Here is a 23103-nt window from a genome sequence, read left to right on the forward strand (position 1 = left end):
GCCACTACATGAAAAAGTAACTGTACCAGAATATTTTCGCTACATGTATTCACTTACTTTCCACCTACAAATACAGTAGCTAACAAATTTTAGCTCAAATGCTAACTAGAGTTGTTTCTCAGCCCCCATTGGCAGATATTTGGCTCTTTGACCTGTGTGTGTTTATTGACACACACAGGTCAAGGAGTGATTTTACTGGTTGCCAGCAGAAATGAGACATGAGAGAGTGCACTCGGAGTATAACCTGGAAGCATGTAAGTGGTGCAGTGATGACACAGGAGAGGAGAGGCTGCAGTCTCTGTGTGTCTCTGTGTGTGTCTGTGTGTCTCTCTTTGTGTATGTGTCTGTGTGTCTCTCTTTGTGTGTGTGTGTGTATGTGTCTCTCGGTGTGTGTGTGCATGTGTGTGTATGTGTCTGCGTGTCTCCATTTGTGCCTCTGTGTCTCTCTCTCTGTGTCTCTCTGTGTATCTCCGTCTGTGCCTCTGTGCCTGTGTCTGTGTGCATGTACAAGCTGCAGTGGTGATACAGGAATGAAGCAGCTGCAGCTGTTGTCTCTGTGTGTCTCTATGGTGAAGTCAAGAGTAGAGCCCAGAGAACAGGCCTACCCAAGCAAAACCTAAGTATGTTTGTTTTCACTATCTCTGTGGACTGTGAGGTCAGACTCGAGACATTTGGGTAAAAAAGCCTATGAGTGACTGCGGTTACATGTGCACTAGAGTGCTAAAATTACCTGTAAGCAGCAAAGTTCTGTTTAAAGACCCACACTTCAGATTTTGTGATTTACATGTCAGTGAAATCATCTTAAATGTCCAGGATCATAATCAGATAATATTGTTGTGCATGTGAACATAGCCACTGTCAGTCTGGGCCCGTTTCAACTCTGATATTTAGCCAGTGTGTTTTCTTGGAATAAATGCAAACATATTTTCTATGTACTCTCTAAAAACTACAATCAGCTAAACAAGGTGTGAAAGAAACGGGGGAGGGAGAGAGAGGGAGAGAAAAGGGAGAGAGAAAGGGAAGGAGAGAATTTCCGGCATAAACAGTTACTTCAGGACACACGTTTTATAACAGAGTCATGAGACACTACAGTCACGATGAGACTTCTTTTTTTTTGTGCATTAAACTCCCTCTGTACCCCCACCCCCCATCTCACACTCAACTTTTTTCTCCCCCTCTCCATTTTTTTCCCTCTCCTCTCACCCTTACCCCCTTACCCTAATGGTAAATTGTTAAATTTTAATACAGCGCTTTTCCACCTTCAAGGCACTCAAAGCACTTTACATCAACAAACCACTCACCCATTCACATGCACATTCATACATCAGTGTACGCAGACACTGGGGGTGAGAGGGGTTGAGTGTCTTGCCCAAGGACACAATGACAGCATGTATCTGTGGGAGCTGGAATCCAACCACCAACTTGTGCACCAGCGGATCTGACCGAATGCTGTTTTTCTATGTTGAGAGCGGGATTTGAATCACAAACCTGAGCTACTCTTACCTTTCGTCCCACCCACCTACCCTCCTCCTCTCCCTTCCTCTTTCCCTCTTTCCCTCTCTCCTCCTCGCTCCCTCTCCCTCCCTCCTTCTCTCTGTCCCTCCATGTGTTACAGTGTGAACAGGTGACTCATATAGATCCAGCTCATCTCCAAATGTGAGTGTGGACTGTGGATCACGACACAGAGACAAAGGCAGGCCTCTGGTCACTCGGAGGCACTCATCATGTTCACTGGCCTTTAGTAAAAAACATTTAGACACCAACTCTTCAAAGTCGTGTTAAGTCAACACAAAGTACTTGGTCAACATGTTTTTAATGAGAACAACTTTTTCAGTTTTACAAATTTGTGCCTGAGAAGTTCCAGAGTGTACACTAAAGTAATCCAGCCTATTTCAATAGGCTAAACAAATCAAACTAAAACATGGTCGTTGCCACTCAACAAATCGGATCTGTGTGGTAGTGTCGCGTGCTTGTCTCCAAGAAGATTGGTAATTCTAAAGATATGCTATAATGCAAAATTTACTTTTTTGAGCTTTCTATCATGTTATAACACTGTTCCCTCATCAAAAACATGCCTGAAGAGGTTTTAAACCTCATCCATGCAAGTCTGAGTAATCTAGCGATCTCTCCTGGGCCTTATTTGCACCCTCCTTACGGTTAACAATAAGATTCTGTCCAATGCTCTGCCCACAAGCCTACAAAACATAATACAAAACAATACACAAACCTGGTGTGATATGCAATAGTTTCGTTAGCAGGATACACACTGATTGTGTTGTGATGGTGCCCTGAAGGGGGAGTTAATTAGCAAAGGGAGGGGGAACTTAGAGCATCAAAAACAGGTGAAACTTTCAACTTGACAAATATAGCATTTTCAAAATAATAAAAGGTAACCTGGTGATCTAAATATGTCACATTAGGAGTTAATACCCTGTAGAAGAAAAAATACACCCTCTTTAATACCACACAGGAGTAAAATACCCCCTCTTTAAAGAAGAAACATTATGTTTTGTCTGCTCTAGTCTCTAACAGCCGTGGATCATTATGTTACATAACCCATCTGAAGTGCAGCCCTGGTTCCCGCTCCTTTATGATACGTCAGTGTAAACGTTATCAGAGTGCTGGCTGCTGACAGACTCACCTGGAAAAGCTGCATTTCATGGCAGTGAGCTCTGAATTTGTTTGTTTGTTGTTTTCATTTGCCACGTGACACTCCTGAATCCTGCATGTATCCTGGTCGTGAGGAACCAGCACTAAATCCACTGTTGTATGTTTTAGGATGAGTAAACAAACCAACCCAGACACAGGCAGAATGTGCAAATTCTACACAGGAGAAGCCAACCTGGGACCTTTTGATTTTGAGGGGAGGGAGCTACAGTCACTCAGCCTTGATTGTCACCATGACAAGTTACTGGTCAGATCTGTGGAAAGGCAACCCTACTCACTCTAAGAATATATGTTTTACAGGCGTTCTTAGAATAAAAACATTGGTAATTGAATAAATGCAAAATACATTTTGCAACACAAAATAGTGTCCATAACTTGTTCCAGTGTTTAGATGGTTGATGCTGTGCAGTGCCCTCTGGTGTAGAATATTAACACCTGCAATTATTTCTTTATTTTAAAGAGGAGTCTTACATAAATTCTTGGCATTACTTTTTATTATTATTATTAATATTATTTTCCATGTGTACCCTCTACCTTCAGTTTAATGGTCAGTTGCCACATCTCTGTCCCTTTGCTCCTCTGGCTCCTCTGGCTCCTCTCTGCTCCTCTGGCTCCTCTGGCTCCTCTGGCTCCTCTCTGCTCCTCTGGCTCCTCTCTGCTCCTCTGGCTCCTCTCTGCTCCTCTGGCTTATGTCTGCTCCTCTGTGCTCCTCTGGCTCATCTCTTCTCCTCTGGCTCCTCTCTGCTCCTCTGGCTCCTCTCTTCTCCTCTAGCTCCTCTCTGCTCATCTGGCTCCCCTCTTCTCCTCTGGCTGCTCTCTGCTCCACTAGCTCCTCTCACTTCCTCTTTGGTACCTCCTCTCTGTTTTTCTCATGCTTAGCCCTGCTCCTACTCTGGCTCCTCTCCTCCTCTCTGCTCCTCCTCTCTCCCCCTCTCTGTTCCTCATCTCTTCTCTCTTTTGGCTCCTCACTGATCCTTTCTGCTCCTCATCTCTGCTACTCCTCTCTGCTCTCCTCCTTTCTCCTCCTCTCTCCTCCTCTGCTCCTCTCTTCTCCTCTCTGCTCCTCCTCTCTGTTCCTCTGCTCCTCCTCTCTGCTTCTCCTCATCTCTACTCCTATCTGCTTCTCCTCTCTGCTCCTCTTTCTCCTTCTTTCTACTCTCCTCTGTTGTTCTCTTCTTCTCTGCTCCTCTCTCCTCCTCCTCTCTGCTCCTCTATCCTCTCTGCTATTCTCCTCTGCTCCTCTCTCCTCCTCCCACATCCTCCTCTCTGCTCTCCTCTCTCTTCCTCCTCTCTGCTATTCTCCTCTCTGCTCCTCTGGCTCCTGTCTCCTTGTCTCTGCTCTCTTCTCTCCTCCTCTCTCCTCCTCCTCTCCTCTCTCCTCTGGGCTTATCTCCACATGGGGCTGCGGTCTTGACCTTGCCCGCTCAGAACACACAATCCTGCTTTGACAAATCACCTGCACTTTCAAGGTTGGACCATTTTCTATTTTCCATATGTTGTTTTTTTGTTCTCTCAGTCCATGGCTCTCACTCTGTAAACCACAGCGATAAAATGGGACTTTACTCTTAAAGGCACTGTACCTGATTTTCATCATCTTAAAAATGTGGAAAAACAGAACTAGTTCATTTTTGCAGTGGTTCCTCGCTTACCTTATGCATTCAGAACATGCTAATCACTCACCACAATGAGTTTATAAGCGCTGTTCAAAATCTAAGACCAGAGCAAAATTAAAGCGGAGATCAGGAAGAAGCTACATAGAGTTCCTTTAACTAAACCAGATGGGGTGAAACACAAAATAATCTAAAAATGCTAACATAAAAAATACAGGAGGGATGGAATAATATTTTGATTTCAGTAAAATACATTACTTTTTAGAATACTTTTTAAACTGGAACTTATCTGTTTGCACAATTAAAGGTCCAATATTACACAAACTTGACTCTTGTGAGCTTTAAGCCATGTTATAACACTGTTACCTCCTCAAAAACATACCTGGATTTGTATTTTATTTCATTCACACATGTCTGAGCCACACTTTATTATTAGTCTGTCTACATCTCCAAAGTGCTCCGTTCCACCTTGTGATGTCATGGAGTGATAGTTTACAAGTTTTCAAGTCTTTTTACCTTTAGTTCAGTAGAGGTTGACAAGCTAAAATCACCCAAATGATTGTAGTGAAGTGGAGCACTTCCTGTATTACCACATGACATCACAAGGTGGAACAGAGTGTTTTCTATTTGAGAGAAGAACTCTGTCTGAGTCTCTGTGTTAAACATGTGTGTATGAAAAAAAAACAAAAAAACAACACAACTCTGGTATGTTTGTAATGAGAAAACAACATAGATCAGAAAACATTTAGCTTAATTAAAAAATAGGTCATGTGCTATTTTTTTTTTTTAGCAAAAATAACTGATTAATACTTTAAATGAACTATATGCAAAATTTAGATTTTAATTTTCATAAACATGACCTCTTTGTGTCCCAGATACGAGCTAAAAATGTGTAAATCAAATATAACCTTTACTGATAACAATTGTAATATTGTTTTTTTCTTGTTTACAAAAGCATTGGAGATGATGGCCAGATTTTTTACAATACAATTTGGTGTTTTGGTTGCTGTCCATACACTGAGAATAAGACAAACTTGTATGTGTCCTCTATTTGGGGCATAAGGAACCGGCTCAGTTGAGATTTTAATACCATTTGAGCACTGTAGAGTGCAGGCTACATACTGCTCTTTTATTTATTTATTTATCGGTTTATTTGACAGGGACAGTGTACATTAATAGCATTGCTGCAAATGCACCAGAACTTAACTTACCTCTTTAACTATATTCAAAGTTTCCAGTGAGAATAAAAAAGTTATTGTTAAACCCTGATCATCCCAGTCCTAAACTTCAAAGAATGCTCCCTAACCAGCAAGTTGAGAACAAGAGAGAGACAGAGAGAGGACGTACACTGCAAAAACTCAAATGTCCTCAAGTTATAATGACTTGAATTAAGGAAACATTATCTTGAGTTTAACTTAGTGCAGTAAAATTATCTACCAATGCAACAAGCCTTTTTGTGTTTAAAATACGAAATATACATTGTGTTGTTTCTGTTTTGCTGTGCATATGACTGAAAGGGGTTTATTCTACACTCTTCTCTTTTAATATTAATTTCATCAAGGTTATTTATGTTTTGACTTCTTTGTTTGCATTTTAAATGTCTTTCTTATTCTGTAAAGCACTTTGAGTTACTTTGCGTTCCAATTGGACTACACAAATAAACTTGCCATGCCTTGCCTTGTTACACTAAACATAAGAAAAACACCTTTTTACACTTAAAATACAAGTCTTCAGTTGCTTGAGTTAAAAAAATAAAATAAAATAATAATAATCCATAGGTAGTTAAGTCAAGTCTTCTCAAATCAAGTTCAGTCTTCTCAGTCTTAATCTAGAGTAATCCCATCTAGATGTGAGTTTTTGCAGTGTAGAAACATGTTGTCGGCGCAGGCTAATCTGCTAATGATTATTGATGAGGAGTGCAGCCAGGGCGGGCCGTGTGACTTGTGCCTCTTAAACTTTGTATCCGTTTGGCTGGAGATTAAATGCTGCTGCCTGCTCAGTCCCTCCCACTCTGCTCCCTGCCTCTATATATGCACTCACCCTGCACTAGGAGAGACAGAGGAGCTGAGCACACCGGCTTACCAGCACCAAAAAAACTCCAAAAACTCACCTCAAAGTGCCAGCTACTCCTGGGACGACCCAAAGTCTCTCAAAAACCATGGAGGACTACACTTTGCCGTTCATGCTCTATCTGTGCGTGCTCACTGTGTTCCTAGGGGGTGCTGTGAAGAAGATTTTGGCATCCCAGCTGAGTGCAGCATCTACCTTCGTGGCGTGGTTAGGTGCGACAGTATTGGTGGAGAGGTTGTTGGCGTTCTGTCTGCCTGCCGCACTGGTGTTGGCGGTAACAGGGCTCACCTGGTTGGTTTATCGTAATGTAAAAGCCAAGCCGGTGCAACTTCTGCCAGCCAATGGGAAAGCAGTTTTCATCACAGGTAAGATTAATTAAATGTGCTCCTCCTACTGGACAGGTGGGCTCGTTACAAGTTAGAAAATGTTTTAAAATGGCACAAATTTGCGATTGTCTTGTTGCAAATGTTGAGTTTTGCGTTGAAATTGTTTGAACCTGACTGGACCGATAAAATGCTTTTGTTGCCTATTCTGCAATGCTACTTTTGAAAATGAAGTTGCTCCCTTCATACAGTCTTTGGTTTGTTCCCAAGTTAAATTGGAATGTAAAAACTGATGAAATTTGGTTAGCTAAGCTGGAAAATTTGTTATCTAAATGCATGTAAGCTCATGGTATTTGATTGGGATTCAAGTTGTGTGGATATATTCCTTATATTGGCTGTCATTTTGTGAGTTAATTTAAATCTGATCAGGTCTAAGGCAATTTGTAGAAACCAAAACTTAACCACAGACAAAACTGCCTACTTAATGTTACATATACATATTTTTGTAAGATCATGACAAAGAGAGACAGTACTGTGAGCACATGATCACATGCAGGTTATGGTAGGGTTCAAATCTGAGGTCTACTGGCATTGTCTACACATATGCTCAAATTACCTGTGTGCTTGTTTACAGACACCAATGAGCCAGAGATTGAGGACAAAGTTTTTAAAAGGTGAAATAAATATATATATTTTTTAAAAGGTTGCATTCTGTCAACTGGACAAAAGTACAAAAAAAAAAAAAAAAAAAAGAACAACCTTTGCTATGGACCTTACCTTATATATATATATATATATATATATATATATATATATATATATATATATATATATATATATATATATATATATATATATATATATATATATATGACATTTAATACATTAAACGTATCTGTCTTGTGGTAATTTAACATTGTTTTTCTATTGCAAGAATTCTATGAATTCTTTAAATGATTTTCAGAATTCCAGTGTCCTAACCTCCCTCTTATCAGATTCCTCCTGTTTACTGTTTCTGTTGTTGTTTTCAGTGTTAAAGGGATTATAGTAGACGTCATTGTTTGCAGCTTGACACACAATAGCCTCAATCAAGTCACAGATTTTTAAACATTTTTTTAACCAAATTCTTTCAAGAAATGCCATAATCTGCTCTCGATAAATCCCTGTAATGCGGGTTTTAAGAGGTCTAAGCAACAGTTATGAGATATTAAGTAATGCTAATGGTCTGTGTGACTTTAAGGTCCAAGTTGGGGCCAAGACGTGTTGTACCCAAGCGTGCTGTGCTGCGCTGAACAGGCAAAGCAGTATCTGGGAAACCTGATAGTCCAGACACGCCTGGCTGGACACGGGGTTTGGGTGTGGGCCACGGTCCACTTTGCACACTGTACCCACTTAAAGGTACATTGTGTAACTTTTCTCATAGACTGGAGTGGTAGACCTGCTTGTCTCTGTGGAAATACATGATAATGTGTTTAATGTATCTATCTTGTTTGCAACTATTAAATTAAAAAGGTTCCATTCTGTCAGTTGGACAAAAGGAAAACAAAAAAAAAAACCCAAAAAACATTTGCCTACTTGACCTTTAAAGTTTTTAAAGGTGCATATATATAACTTTCTGACACCTACTTGTCTCTATACATATGATCTTTTTTTGCCTGGAATGTTCCCTAGTTTGTCATTAAATTATCTGTCTCCATGGAAACAAGCAAACCTGGATCCAGTTGGACGCGTAGACTTGTGTGTTCTGGTTAATGGGATAAACTTTCAGATTACTGCTATAGTCCAAACATACACAGATGCTTTTAATAGAGCCATCTCAATCCAGACAATGTAATCTTACCTAATGAGCCCGTCGCTTTAATCCTTATTTAATTTGGCTAATTAAAGGGCCTGTCCCTGATTTCAAGGCATGAGTGAGGAACATGCTTTAACCCTGCCCACTTAGTCCTTTTTGTCACTTTGATATTGTACCACGACTCATCTGTCTGGGACAGTGTCACACAGTTGTTTCCTTAAAGTTCTCAAATCCCTGCTTACTATTTTTGCATTACTGTCAGCCTTGAAAATGCACCATGACAGAGAAACAAGTGTCAAACAAGTGGATTGTGTCAGGCAGTTGGCTTCCAATGATTCTTAGCAACAGTGTGCCCTGTTTGGATTAAACACTTAATAAAGAAGTGGATTAAAAGTGTGTGACATTACTCATAGTGCTTGGCTCCATTTAAATGAAGCTCATCAAGGCCAGCTGTTATGGGACAAATTTGGAGCTGAGTTCCATATCAAGAGTTACGACAGAGTATTATAGCAACCGAAGATCCAAATCGGAGCAAGGCTGAAGGCAAAGCCCCTTCCTGCCTACACCGCTAGTTTAGCATGGAGTCGACATTTAGCAACATTTAGCAATGTTACTAATGGTAGCCGAAGCGATCTTGGGGAAAGAAGGCACCTGATTTCTCTGTTATAGCTTGATTCACAGACACAAGAGTGATATAAAAACCCTAGGATCATGTAGAGCAGGTTAATACATACATTTTAAGATCAAAATGAAGAAGCTCACTGCAGAAGTTACAGAAAGAGGGACCACAGTTTTTCAGTGTAAAATGAATTGGAATTGATGGTGCCGGAAGCACATCCATGATCATTTCCTATTTGGAATGCTTCAGCTAGTAGGTTAGCTATGTCCATTTATATATACAGTCAAGGGATTGGATAAAAAAGTACTGGCCCTTTAATGCAATGGGTTTGTTGCGGCATTCTGCCATAGATCTGGACGATATGAGCACCCATGTGTGTTTAGGCTTATCAAGGGATTGAAAACAACAACTTGAAAAACCTGTTCTAATTTACAATAGATTCAACATTGTGCTTTGTGACTTCAAAGATGGTGTACTGCCGAAGTTGAGTTTCTGTTTTGGCTCTTACACAAATGAGAGGATCTAGATGGCTTGGTTACTTCTTAATTTAAAGATTGTAAGGTATTTTCTAGCAATGCAGCACTACATCAATGCAGAGCAGCGTGGGGGCTTACTAGCATGTGTAAACAATAAGATATCAGCTATGTTCTGGTTATTTTGGTTAAAGCCAGTTCTTTTCTGTAGCCTCTCTCACTAAGGAATGTGTGACCCCCACTCTGAGAGGGTTATAAAACAGTCACCTTGTTCAACTGTGCCTAAAGCTGTCAACATGCACATCTCAGGACTTTCATCCTCTCCTTTCCGGAGAGTCAATTGCTTCATTGTTCACATTACCTGTGTGGAACTCATTAAACCCTTCTGACTTTATGTTTCAGTTTCTTGGTCCTCTTTGACGCTTACACCAGAAACAAACATTCTATGTAACTTTTCTGGTGGAAGGTAGGCAGGTATCTGTTTCTCTATTGCTTTGCCTAGAATGTTCCACTGTAAAGACTTTTTTTCTCCTCTCTATCTATCTGTCATCAACCCTGCATCTATCCTGCATCTTTTGCATTTCTATGTACACTGGGCTGATGAATAAGGGGTGATTATACAAGAGGTGGGTAGATTATTGGAAAATAGATCAGCTTGATGTTGAAAATTTCTGATAAAAATGCCGTAAAAAGGGCTGATCAAGTGACTTTTGTGACCTTTAAACCATGTTATAATGTTGTTGCCTCATCAAAAAAATACAAAGAGTTTTATTTCATTCACACATGCGAGTAGACCTTTATAATTAATCTGTCTCTAAAACTCAAAATGCTCTGTTCCACCTTGCAATGTCATGACGTTTTCAAGTTAACAGCTACTTTTTACCTTTATTTCAGTAGAGATTTACAATTCCAGGTCTGAAATCATCCAACCGATTCTCTTGAAGGTGTATGGACTTTAAAAACACAGTGGAGCACTCCCCGTGTTAACCCATGACATCACAAGGTAGAGAGGACTGTTTACCATTTGAGAGAAGAGCCTAAATATGCAGGGTGTATGTATTAAACGTGTGTGAATGAAACATAACACAGCTTCAGGTATGTTTGTGATGAGGAAACATTAGAACAGAGATCAGGAAATTGCATAATATGGGCCCTTGAATTAGCCTGCATGTTTCACACGTTCTTCTTGGATGACATAATATTGTTGATTATTGCTGTCACGACACTCAAAAAAACAAAGCTAAAAAAACAGAGATTTCTACCTGCATTTTCTGGTTTCAGGTCTGGTACAGTACTCTGTCCTGGATTTAAAAGTATGAATGAAATACTGCGGTCCCTCTACAAACCACATATCTGACACTAATCCCTGTTTTTCTTAGTAGTGTAACAGAATCATTGTGAAGCCATCTCCTCCTCTTGCTTTATGGCAGACCTCCCATAGACTTTGAACAGAGGTGTGGTCCAAGCTTCCTACAGGGAACTCCACGCAGGAAGCTGTTTGATCCAGAGGAAGCTAATGTAGGTTACACAAATAAACGAGCAGACGTAGCGCTGTGTCAGCTAAAGTTACCCTGTCTATGCTATAGTGTGGGGTCTGATTGTACTATGGGCACACGGGAAAATGAATGGACTTGACTTGAGGGAAAGTTTGCAAGATTTTGAGTGAGGCTTCAAGATGAATCGTAATTTGAATGGGCGCAATTAGCAAATGACAATGATTTTTTGAAGTTCCATAATGTCCTCCTCAATCAACCATAATGTCCTCCTCTTATTCTGCATAAAAGCTGCTTACTCTGTAGTTTAGATCTGCACAAACATGTCTGAAATGCTCTCCCTGTGTCCCCCTGTGGTCCATATTACTTTATGTTCTGATCTACATTATAATGTAGTTTTCACGTTAGTTTAACACACAAACTCTGCATATTTAGGCTGAGTTCTTCTCTCAAATGGTAAACACTCCACTACTTGTTCCACTTTGTGATGTCATGTGGTAATACAGGAAGTGCTCCACTGTGTTTTTAAACTCCATACACCTTCACAAGAATCATTTCCATGATTTCCGCCCTGGAATCGCCAATCTCTACTGAACTAAAGTTGAAAGGTAGCAATTAACTTGAAAACTACCACTTCTTGACATCACAAAGTGGAACAGAGCATTTTGAGCTTTGGAGATGTAGACAGACAATATAGATAATAAAGCGTTACTCAAACATGTGTGAATGAAACAAAACATGACTTAAATTGTTAAATTGTTTTTACATACATTTGTAAGAAAGTACTTTTATATCATAATCAAATTTAAGTGTAAGCTAGTAATAGCTTATACTTAAATGTACTAGCTATTATGCACTATGTTGCCATCATGGCTCACATGTGACCTTTGAGTGGATACTTTTATAATCAAAAGCCAATTACATGAATCATATTGTTGCAGTGTCTTCGCACGTGCTCAGTAAGGAATCTCACGTTACCAGTCGCATGACTTTCACATATCTATCTATTAAAGGTGATCTATGAATGTTTCACAGCATTTTATTTATGAACTGTGGCTCACCTCTCCTCCTGAACTAGTGCTGTCACCTGTAATACTAGTTAGCATAAAACAATAACATCTCCATGGAGACGAGCAGGTGACAGACCACACTCTATAAAGTTACACAGTGCACTTTTAATGCTTGTCATATGACTTTTTTCCTGTCATGGTAAGAACTTGGCTTCAGGACTGCTTCTTAAGAAAAAAACTGCATGTCCTATTTTACGAGTAAATGTTTTTGTGATAATGCTAGTACATCCACTAAAATGTATGCTTTGTTCTTTTAAAAGTATTTAATCTATTTTTTCAGGCCTCAGAAAATAAAATAATGACAATGACACAATAGTTCCGCTTTACAAAAGTCTTTAAAATGATACTAACAGAGGTGGGTAAAGTAGCCAGAAATTGTACTCAAGTAAGAGTCACGCTACTTCAAAATAGCATTACTCATAAGTACAAAGTAGTGGTCCAACAAATGTCTCAAGTAAGAGTAAAACATATTTGAAAACACTATTTATTCAAGTAAGAGTAACTGTAAGCTGTATAACACTTTTGTCACTTGTAGAATTACTCACAGTGGGAAGAGTAACCATAACTTTTATACAAGTAAGAGTACTGTTACACTGTACAATATATTACTCAAGTAAGAGTACTGTTACACTGTACAATATATAACTCAAGTAGAAGTTAAAGTTTTTTGTTTGTTTTTTAAAGTTACTCAAGTAAATGTAACTGAGTACTACCCATCTCTGCTAACATATGTCACTAAGCCAGTATGACCAGCACATGAAGAGATATTTTGTTGATCATGAATGTTGTATTCCAAAGTTGACAAAGCTTGAGACCACAGTCCACGAAACACTAACCTGGCTAACGCTATAACTTGACTTCAAGCAGGACATGGTGCCAGGCTGACACTAAGCTAACACCTCATCTGAAATGGAGCAAAGCTTTAAGCCGTGGATTGGCTGAGCAGCGGGTCGTCTGCTCCCATAGCAACGCGGTTACAATCCCCCAGGCGCACACGAGCAGTTACACTTGACCTTGTTCACATCGCGAAGAAGAGGTCATGGAATTAGCAGACACTTTCAAACTATGACTGAGACGAGAGACAATTGTGAAGATGTCAAAATATTTTAAAATATGACATTAAAGAGAGCCAAAATTCAGGACTTCTAATATTTTTTAAGCTCATAAACCACCGGATTTGTTCTAAGCATTTCTGACAGCAGAGGGTGATAAAAAACCCAAATACCTTGTTGGAACTGGAGGTGTAGTTTTAAAAGGGGGGGAGGGGTATCCAGGTATCCACACTTCAAACTCTGCCCCTACACCCAGGTGTTTGTAAGCAAAAACACCTGGCTATAATCAGGGCAGTCCCATGTGATGTCACATAGTAATTGAAATTACAGAGGCCACTGGAGGCAGCGCAATTTTCTGACAAGAAAGCTGCAGATTGACCTCGTTCACACTAAAGTTGCCAAAAAAGACAGTAGATAATGATGTTGTAATAGCATTATCTAGAAACAGTAGCTAATAGTAAGCTAGTAATACACCATGACTCTGTGTAACTCTTACAAATACTGTTTGTTTTCAGTCCCATGTCATAATGTGAAGTATAAGTATATTCATCACAACTATATTCACTTTACCAACACACATGCACCAGACCCTTTAGAATGGAAGAACAAAAATCATTAGTATGCTATTTTTGTAGGCTTTACTAGAAAGAAAGAAAGAATGAATGAAGGGATAAAGAGAGAGATAAAAAAGAGAAAGGGAGACAAAGATGGAGAAAGAAAGGGAGAAAGAGGGGGGGGGGCAGTGAAAGAGAAAAAAGAGAAAGAAAGATAGAGAGAATGAGAGTAAAGGGAGAGGGAAGCGAAAGAGAGAGAAAAAAGAAAGAGGGAGAAAAAGAGAGAAAGAGAGAGGGAGAAAAAAGAGAAAGGAATACAAAGGGAGAAAGTGAGAGAGAAAAAAGAGAGGGAGAAAGAGAGAAAAGGGAGAGGGAAGCGAAAGAGAGAAAAATGAAAGAGGGGGAAAAAGAGAGAAAGAATGAAAGAATGACAAGAGAAAAAAAAGAAAAAGAGAGAGAAAAGCACAAAGGCAGCACATGATCAATACTATTAAAACATTTTATACGCATCAGTAAAACAGTAGACTGCATGTTTAGTTCCACTTTAAATAAAGGGTTAAACTAATGGTAAAATGTCCTCCTTGTGCTTAAACTGTCCCTGCATTTTGGATGTAGAGAGACAGAAACAGGGATTCCAGTTAACTCATGTAAAAGTAAGATCAATATTTCTTGCACATTATTAATTGGAAAAACAGGTAATAAATACTGTAAAAAAAACAAAAAAAAAAACAAAAACAAAACAAAAACATAAAAACCTGTTATCTGCACTTTAAACTATTGGCTCATTAAGCTTACCTTAAAAATGACTGAATATGTTTAGTACAGCTGATCTCCAGTTTACAGTGAACTGCTCTGATGCAAAACACACTACACACTGGTCAGATGTAGGCTACAGCGTCCTTCTTTGAGCGCTAATTCTAATGTTACACAAAGAGCCCTATTATCTAACATAGGAAGGCTGACATTTCCTCAGGTCTCTGAAGTTTGCTGAGGTTTGCATCTCAGCATCACGTTAACAAAACTTTTCCAAGCTTGAAGCAGGAAGTTGGGGACTAAGTGGTGATGGTAATGCTACTTATTTGAATGAGGTATAGAGAAGTACAATAGGTAGCTGTAGACTGTATTATGTAAGAATAGGCTTAGACAGCAGATAAACGCATTGAAGACAGGAATCACATGCTTGTATATATTTAAACTTGCTTGGAGCATCTATAGAGGCTGTGGAAAATGAAACAATGTGAGCTTGTTAGATTGTTATATGGGTTTGTTTTTTATACTTTATTTATATCACATTTTTGTGTTTTCACAATTCAACATATGGCCGATATGTTTAGAGTTAATGGGTTTTAGTTTCTTGTTTTATGGCGCCATGTTGAGGATTGTGGACCAAACAATGGCCATGGAGTTGGAACATGAAGATGTCATTTCCAGGTCCAACCAGAAAGTTCACAGCCTTGTTTTTGTTCTTCATTCATCAAACAGGAGACAATCACCTTTCAAAAGTATATGTTTAATCACAAACTGTATCAAAGCATAGACTGTATATATAAATGGACATTGACTCTGGCGCTACTTCATTTTCTATTGAAAAACTGTGGCCCCTCTCTCTGTAACTGCTGCTGTCAGGCTCGTCATTTTGGTCTTAAAATGTTCGTATTAATCCATGCTATATGATCCTGCATCTTTATTTCTATTTGTCCGTAAATCAATATATGAATATTAATAGAAGACCAAGACCGGGAAGGGGCGTTACCATTATTGGCTCTTTGGTTTCTATGGTACTTGCTCCAAATTCGTCTCTATAACTTCTAGCCTCGACGACCTTCATTTGAAGGAGCCAAACGCTATGGGTGACGTCACCCATAGTGTAACTCTTTATGTTTGATACATAACTCTTTATACAGGCTATGTATCAAACATGTAAATAACATAGTAATAATCTAGCATAGCATATGATTACCAATGTGTATATCTCGCTATCTGTTAGCCTAGCCTAGCCTTGAATGCCGGGTTTACAAATTATGTCTGTGGGCTATGCTTCAAAAGATATAATATTTTGTTTTGAGTTGTTCATTTCTATAGCAACAGTCCTAACTTCTCCTCATTCTGAAACCCATTAAAATATTGATTTAAATTTAAAGTTGCACAGTGCAACTTTTGTGGTTGTTGTCTGGGTAATGGTGAGATTCAAACAGTCTTGATCCAAGTAGAAAACAGATGATCTTGTGCAACATCGTTCATGATTACACCAATCCTCTTGGACTAAAATAATCCAGCAGCACTCTATGGAACTGCACTGGGTTATCGAGTTCTTCTTTGAACACAGTGAACCTAAGTTGTGCTGCTCCATCTCAAAAGCTAACTAAGACCTTCATTCACAAAAGTTCAATACACAAACCCTGCATATTTAGGCAGTGTTCTTCTCTCAAACTGAAAACACTCTGTTCCACCTTGTGATGTTATGAGGCAAAACAAGAAGTGCTCCACTATATTTCTAAACTCCATACACCTTCACTAGAATCAGTTGAATACTTTCAGCTCTGGAATTGCCCATCTCTACTGAAACAAAAGGTAAAAGGTAGCTGTTAACTTGAAAACTACCGCTTCAATACATCACAAAGTGGAACATAGCATTTCGAGCTTTGGAGATGTAAACAGACTAATAAAGGATTTACTCAAACATGTGTTAGTGAAACAAAACACAACTCCAGGTGTGTTTTTGAGGATTTAACAGCATTATGATCATGGCTTAAAGTGTAATAGAGGACCTTTAAAACACTACATGAGTCCTGCCTCTGTTTAAACTGGCTGGTTACATTTCAGATGTCATTGGGTTCTTCCGAGTTGAAATGAGGTTTTTCCCAGGACACTTTGAACAGCTGCACTAACCCGCGTCCAATAGAAACAGTATTTAACGCCATTACAGCCTATTACAGGACGCTGGTTTGGTCAGTGTAACCATTCTGAACCAGCTCGCCCCACACATGAGCTCGCCTCACATGAGCTCGTGTGACCCCTCTAATTATGGCGCTCGGTTGGAGAAGAGCTGAAACTACTGATTTCAGACTGGGAGGTAGAATGTGCAGGGTATTCCAAGCTATAGTTGTTTACCAAATTAAAGTGGCTGTACACAAGAAGAAGTTGATGAAAATGTCCTTTTCGTGTAGTACAGGTATATTGTAATTAGCAGGTCTTAGGCTAAGTTCAGGCTGCAACGTCAAAATGGCATCAACCAGGCAGGTTGGATGCTTTTGTATTTGAGGACAGAGCTTTGAAACATGTCAGAGCCATGGACTGTATGCAAATGGACATAGCTAATGCACTAGCCACCATGTTCCAAATAGGAAGCGAGCATTGGCATGCTTCTGGCTCCAACAACTCTGGCTCCAATTCACTTTACATTGAAAAATTGTCACCATTCTCTCTGTAACTGCTGCTGTCAACCTTGTTATTTTGGTCTTAAAATGTTCACATTAACCCACTCTACATAATCCTGGTGTCTTTAATTTGCTATTTTGCCCATGAATCAGGATATGAACATTAATATTTAAGATTTCTTTCTTCGATGTCGCTCCTGCTAACGTTAGCAACTGGTTTGATTGACAGCATTCCTAAGTGCCTGTTCCCTGCTAAACCAGTGATGCAGGCATTACCTTCAGCAGCCTCACTCCGTTGGTCTGATTGGCTCTTTAGTTGCTATGATGCTCGTGGTCGAAATTCCAAATGTGGAACTCCGGTTCAAATTGGCCCCTATAACTGCTAGCCAAATGAGCTTCATTTGACTGGAGATAAACGCTATGGGTGACATCACACTCCCTCAGTCCACTTCTTTATACAGTCTATGGCCTGAGCTCTTTTTGTCCAGGCTGATCACATTCACAAAACTCAAGGCTACTTTCTGCAATACGAATAGGGTTTGTCTGCATTTGAAATATAATTTCCAGTTTAGTCCATATCCAAGTTACCAAGGTCCTCTCCATATTGCACTGTCTATCACACAATATATTTTTTTAAAGGCACAGTTTGTGACTTTCTGGAAGTGGAATGTCAGCTGCATGATCCCATGGAAATGGAAAGTTAAAACCACTTTGGAACAGTGACCATGGAGAAAATACATTTTATGCCATACTCTGGAATATTGTAGTCAAAAGAACTTTACTATGGAAACAAGCAGGAGGAGGCCCTTCTCCAGACCTAACAAAAGTCTGTGGAGATGCAAGCACTCTTACATAGGGCACAAGTTTTCAGATCAATAAACATAAAAACATGCTTTTATTTTAGTCTAAAAAGTTCCATACTGTGGCTTTAACACAGTCATTTTTGGTTACTTTCCACTCCTTCACTTCATATTGTTTCTTCCGCTCTCCTGGTGTCTGATTGGCTGTAGTCCCAGTATTTCACCAGCAGGTTCCCTTTGAAGAGTTAATCTGAATGCATGTACAGACCACAGGAGTGCACGTGGAGCCCTTACACTCCTCTCACACTCCCCTCCTTCAGCCTCAAGTTTCTCCCATGCAAAATAAAAAGTGGATAGAAGGTGAAAAGAGTGTCTCATAAATCTTTGGCCTTGACAGTGACGCAGCAGGAGCGATGGACAGAGACCTGGCCCACAGAATGTCCTGTTCTTAAGTTTTATTACACTGCATAAGCTAAAGGACAGATGGCAAAAATACTACACCTACAAAAGTGTGTGTTATTGGATTCAAAATGTATTATCTTGACTTGAGTAGATTTGACTCGAAAAGTAAAGTTATCTATGGAACAATACTTGTTCAACTTAAAATGGAACTAAACACTAAATCAACTTTATTTGCTGCTAAACTTTGTATGTCAGGGTCTCATGCTCACAACTCTGTCTCTCTGGCCACTCTCTGGGCCAGAGAGACAATATTTTGTGGCCAGTAGAAGAATATGAAAGTTGAATGTTAGTGCGGCCTGCGGGTTTTATATGAATAGCACTTAACCATGTTGTCTGTGGAAGGTTCCACCAAAACAAATATTAGATACCGCCAAACAGATATTAAATTAGCTGCACTTGTGATTATCAGCTTGAGCAAAGGGCTGTGTACACTATCGCATTGCTGGTGTCTTTTTAGTTATCTGTAAACTCCAGACACACGTGTCACTCCCGCTGTGGACTGTTTGTTACAATAACAATGTATATCCATATAATCCACAAGAATCGACATATTTAGTCATGTGTGTTCAAAACAGCAATGACGTTTTAGATCTAACAATGCGTTTTTTTGTGGAACACCTGCCCAGTCTCACCCAGACTCTGCCTCCTGTGGCACCCGGGTCATGTGAGTTTGAGACCCCTGGCGTATATGGTATGAATGGCATTATCCACTGTTCCTAGGCATTTTTTGGCATTTTTTGTACAAACTGGGTACATTTGCAGCTGTTTTGTGTTGATAAAATGTGTGCATCCTTGTTCCAGTGGCCTCAGCAATTTCAAGAAGTTGGTGATATAACAAGAGATTGTCCTAATTACAGCCAAGTGTTTCTGATTACAAACACCTGGCTGCAGGGGTGGAGTTTGAGGTGTGGGTACGTATTAGATCATTCACAGTGCTCCTATGCCCCTCCTCCTCTCTCACTCTCTTGTATAGTCGTCCAGGTACTGCCCAGTTTAGCAGCTCTATTTGAAATGAGGTTTTGGGTAGTTTAGGTATTTCGTCTTTATTCAGTCATAAACCTAAATTACCTAAATTTTAGCTTTTGCATGGAAATCAAGCCTCTTTCATCATCTATAGCGCTTCAAAATAAAATGTTGACTTTTATTAACACATTTTTAGGCTGCAGTAAGTCAAAGATGTGTATCTGTATACTGTTGTTGTATTCTTGGGTAAGACACTTCAACCACATACCCTAATATGACTGTGGTGTACAACCAGGTGAATGGTGGAGGTCGGAGGGGCAGATGGCACACATTGGCCTCGTTGCTTTCATCAGCCTAACCTAGGGCAGCTTTGGCTTACTGTGAGGGAATGAATACAGCATTGAACACTGTCTTGTGGTTTGAGCTCATAGCTCTGATGTAAACTATTAATCATTGCAATTTAACACAAAAACTAGTCCAATTTCTTTTCTTTTTTTTCCCAAAGTCTGAACTCTGCCCCAAACCACATGCTTTACTGACAGAGGACTGGCTCTGGACCTCTCCATTAAAAAGACCCAAGGTGATCATTGGCTGAATCTCGATGTTGAGTGAAACTAGATTAATCGTCCAAACCTACCTTGGCACGCTACTTATTTCAAGTACTAGTCATATGCTTAGAACTGCAGTTTCACACAGGCCTGTTACGATAACAAAGTTTGAAGTGTGATATGTTGATTCTGAAAATATGACGATATATGATAATATTGAAATGAATATATACCACTTTCACAATAAGCTTCAAGCAGAAGAATCAAAGTCAGCCCTTTTCTAAGTGAATCATATTAAACATATTGTGGCCAGCGATATGTAAATACCACAATGAAACATAAGTAGTGAGTTCTAGTATCTATAACGTGTTATGTAAGTTAGTTATTGGACCATCTAAAAATGTTATCATATAGGCTTAATACTATGTAACTTTAAGAAAGGTACACGCCATATATATTGAGCCTGAAAAAGTATCTTTCCTCTAGCATACTGAATGATAAGTTGATATAGTAACTATCATAATAGGTCTAGTTTCATCTCCATATACTGTAGGACCAGGACTGTTCCCTGACAGTGTTAATGAAGTTGAACCTAAAGAGCATATCTTGTTTATCTGTCACTCTATTGAACTTTATGATTGTGGTTCTCACGCTCTCTGCTGATAACAGAACTGTGACAGGCACAGAGCCTCCAGGAAACATAAATCTGTTAACTAAAGTGTTCAGTGTAAAGATCTGGTTTCCTGGATTTAAAGGGGCCATAATAGGCTATTTTCGGGTCTATGTTATAATGTAGTTTCAAACATACCTGGGGTTGTGTTTTGTTTCATTCACACATGTTTAACACACAAATCCTGCATATTTAGGCTGAGTTCTTCTCTCAAACTAAAAACAGTCTGTTCCACCTTGTCATGTTATGTGGTTATACAGGAAGTGCTCCACTGTGTTTTTATCTTCATACACCTTCACTAGAATCATTTAGATGATTCTGATTGCTGTTAACTTGAAAACAACCACTACTTGACATCACAACGTGGAACAGAGCATTTTGAGCTTTGGAGGTGTAGACAGACTAATAATAGAGTTACTCGAACATGTGTGAAACTAAATGCAACTCCAGGTATATTTCTAAGGAGGTAACATTATAACATGGCTTACAGTTCATAAGAGTCAATTTTGTGTAACATAGGACCTTTAAGGTTAGGTTAAGCTAGACTGGTAGGAACAACCTACCAGAGGCAGTGGGACCCATCTCCAGATCTTGGTCAGGACTACGTTAGCTGAAGAAACTGACCTACTGAGCATGTTTTGGGTTGATCAAAGAAACTGGAGTGTCTGAAGGAAACCCACCCAAACACAGGGAGAACATGCAAGCTTCAATCTGGAACCTTGTGGTGTGAGGTGAGAGTGCTATAGCCACTGTACTGTAGTTAGATTTTCATTCAGAATTTCACACAAATAGAATTAGATCTTAACTAAAAATGTATTTAAAAAAAAAAACCCACATAAATAAATAAATAAATAAATAAATAAATAAATAAATAAATAAATAAATAAATAAATAAATAAATAAATAAATAAATAAATAAATAAATAAATAAATAAATAAATAAATAAATAAATAAATAAATAAATAAATAAATAAATAAATAAATAAATAAATAAATAAATAAACAAGCAAAAAAACAGCAGTGCACATGTTGATTACCACCACAGTGATGTGCAGTGTTTTCAGTTCTGAAGAGGCAGACACACTAAGTAAAAAAGTTCACCCAAACATTATGCATAAAAACATTTCTAGTGGAGAGTCCACTACTTGCTTGTCTTGCTTAATGTCATACTGTGGTATGTTCCACATGTAGAGAAGCAGTTGACCTTATCAAAGTAAACATTTTTTTCAAGGTAATTTTAACAATAAAAAACAACATAGATATGCCATGAGAATGCCATAATGTGGAACATTACAGGCTAAGCAATAACATTTCCCATTTCACCTGTTGTTAAACTTTGCCCTAAAACCTCGATTAAAATGACTCCCATATTTTCAACCCAAGGTGAACAACACAGTTAAATGTGTTTTTTATGTTTCACATGTGACTTTTGAGCAGAGGAATGCAGCTTTGGCTGTCATCATAAACACTGGACATGTGATTCTTCACTGGCTCAGATAGTTTAGATATGATGATTTAAATCTTTCATTTGATCTGAGTTTAAAACCAGATTCACTGTCAGCACCTCTGCGTTTGAGGCTAACTGCTGCAGACATATCAAAACAAATGAAATCTACTCAAACCAGTGCATCAGTGTGAGAGAGAAGTGCAGGACAGGGGGAAGAAGTGCAGGACAGAGGCGCTCTTACAATTACCATAATCACTCATTTAAACCAATAAGATTGGTGAAGTGTCTTGCCAAACGACAGTAATATACTGTTTGGACTACTGGTCAGAGCCATAGACTCTATATATAAATTGACATAGTTAGCCTGTTAAGTGCCACGTTACAAATAAGGAAGTGATGGGTGTCATTTGTTATTTATTTTTTTATTATGTGCACTTTAATAACAGACCAATCAGGTGCCTTCTTTTCTCAAGGTCAACTCCCACTAGCAACAGGTTCAATCGGCAGCTATTGTGCCTTGTGGCTAAGCAGGAAAGGCCAGGTACGTTGAACAACCTCGCTTCTGATTGGCTATTTAGTTGCCAAATATTCCAAATATGGAACATGGCTCTAAATTAGCCACTATGACTGCTACCCATGACTTACTTTTTCATGGAGACAAACGTCATGAGTGACACACTATGGTCAGAGCTAAAACTGAACTGTTGACCTTCGGGTTGGTGGATGAACTGTCTAAACACTGAGCCACCACATCCTCAACATCACAACAATATAGAGATCAAATGCACTATTTCCCCAGTCAGTGTGAGCCGTAGCGCAGCTCCTTAAAGGGCTTTCTCTGATCTGAAGTCATTTTTCGTGAGATAAGATAAAAGCATTTGTCTGCAGTATTCATCAAACTGCTGTCAAATGAAAGGGTTATGCTAGTAGGCTCTTTGCCATATACCCCTGTACATTCTGTGCATGTTAAACATACTAGATCAACACAAGAGGACAGTGAAATAGCAGATAATTCAACCAGGCTCCATTTTGTGGCTATTTAAACTAGATCAAAGCAACTATATATATTCTTGTACTGAAAATGTCTGCAGACAGCTCTAACATAAGAT

At 39.1% G+C, this 23103-nt stretch overlaps 1 protein-coding gene across 1 annotated transcript in view; it reads left to right on the forward strand.

The window, feature by feature from the left end:
* The first annotated feature begins 6331 nt into the window (after positions 1–6331).
* hsd11b2 (hydroxysteroid (11-beta) dehydrogenase 2) overlaps positions 6332–23103 on the forward strand; it is a 42984-nt gene continuing 26212 nt past the window's right edge. Inside the window, exon 1 of the mRNA XM_033985776.2 lies at positions 6332–6712. Within this exon, the coding sequence (XP_033841667.1) occupies positions 6436–6712 (277 nt within the window). The 5' untranslated portion in view covers positions 6332–6435. The remainder of the gene's footprint in view (positions 6713–23103) is intronic.

The sequence above is a fragment of the Periophthalmus magnuspinnatus genome, chromosome 3, assembly GCF_009829125.3.
Source record: "Periophthalmus magnuspinnatus isolate fPerMag1 chromosome 3, fPerMag1.2.pri, whole genome shotgun sequence".
In the NCBI taxonomy this organism is placed as follows: domain Eukaryota; kingdom Metazoa; phylum Chordata; class Actinopteri; order Gobiiformes; family Gobiidae; genus Periophthalmus; species Periophthalmus magnuspinnatus.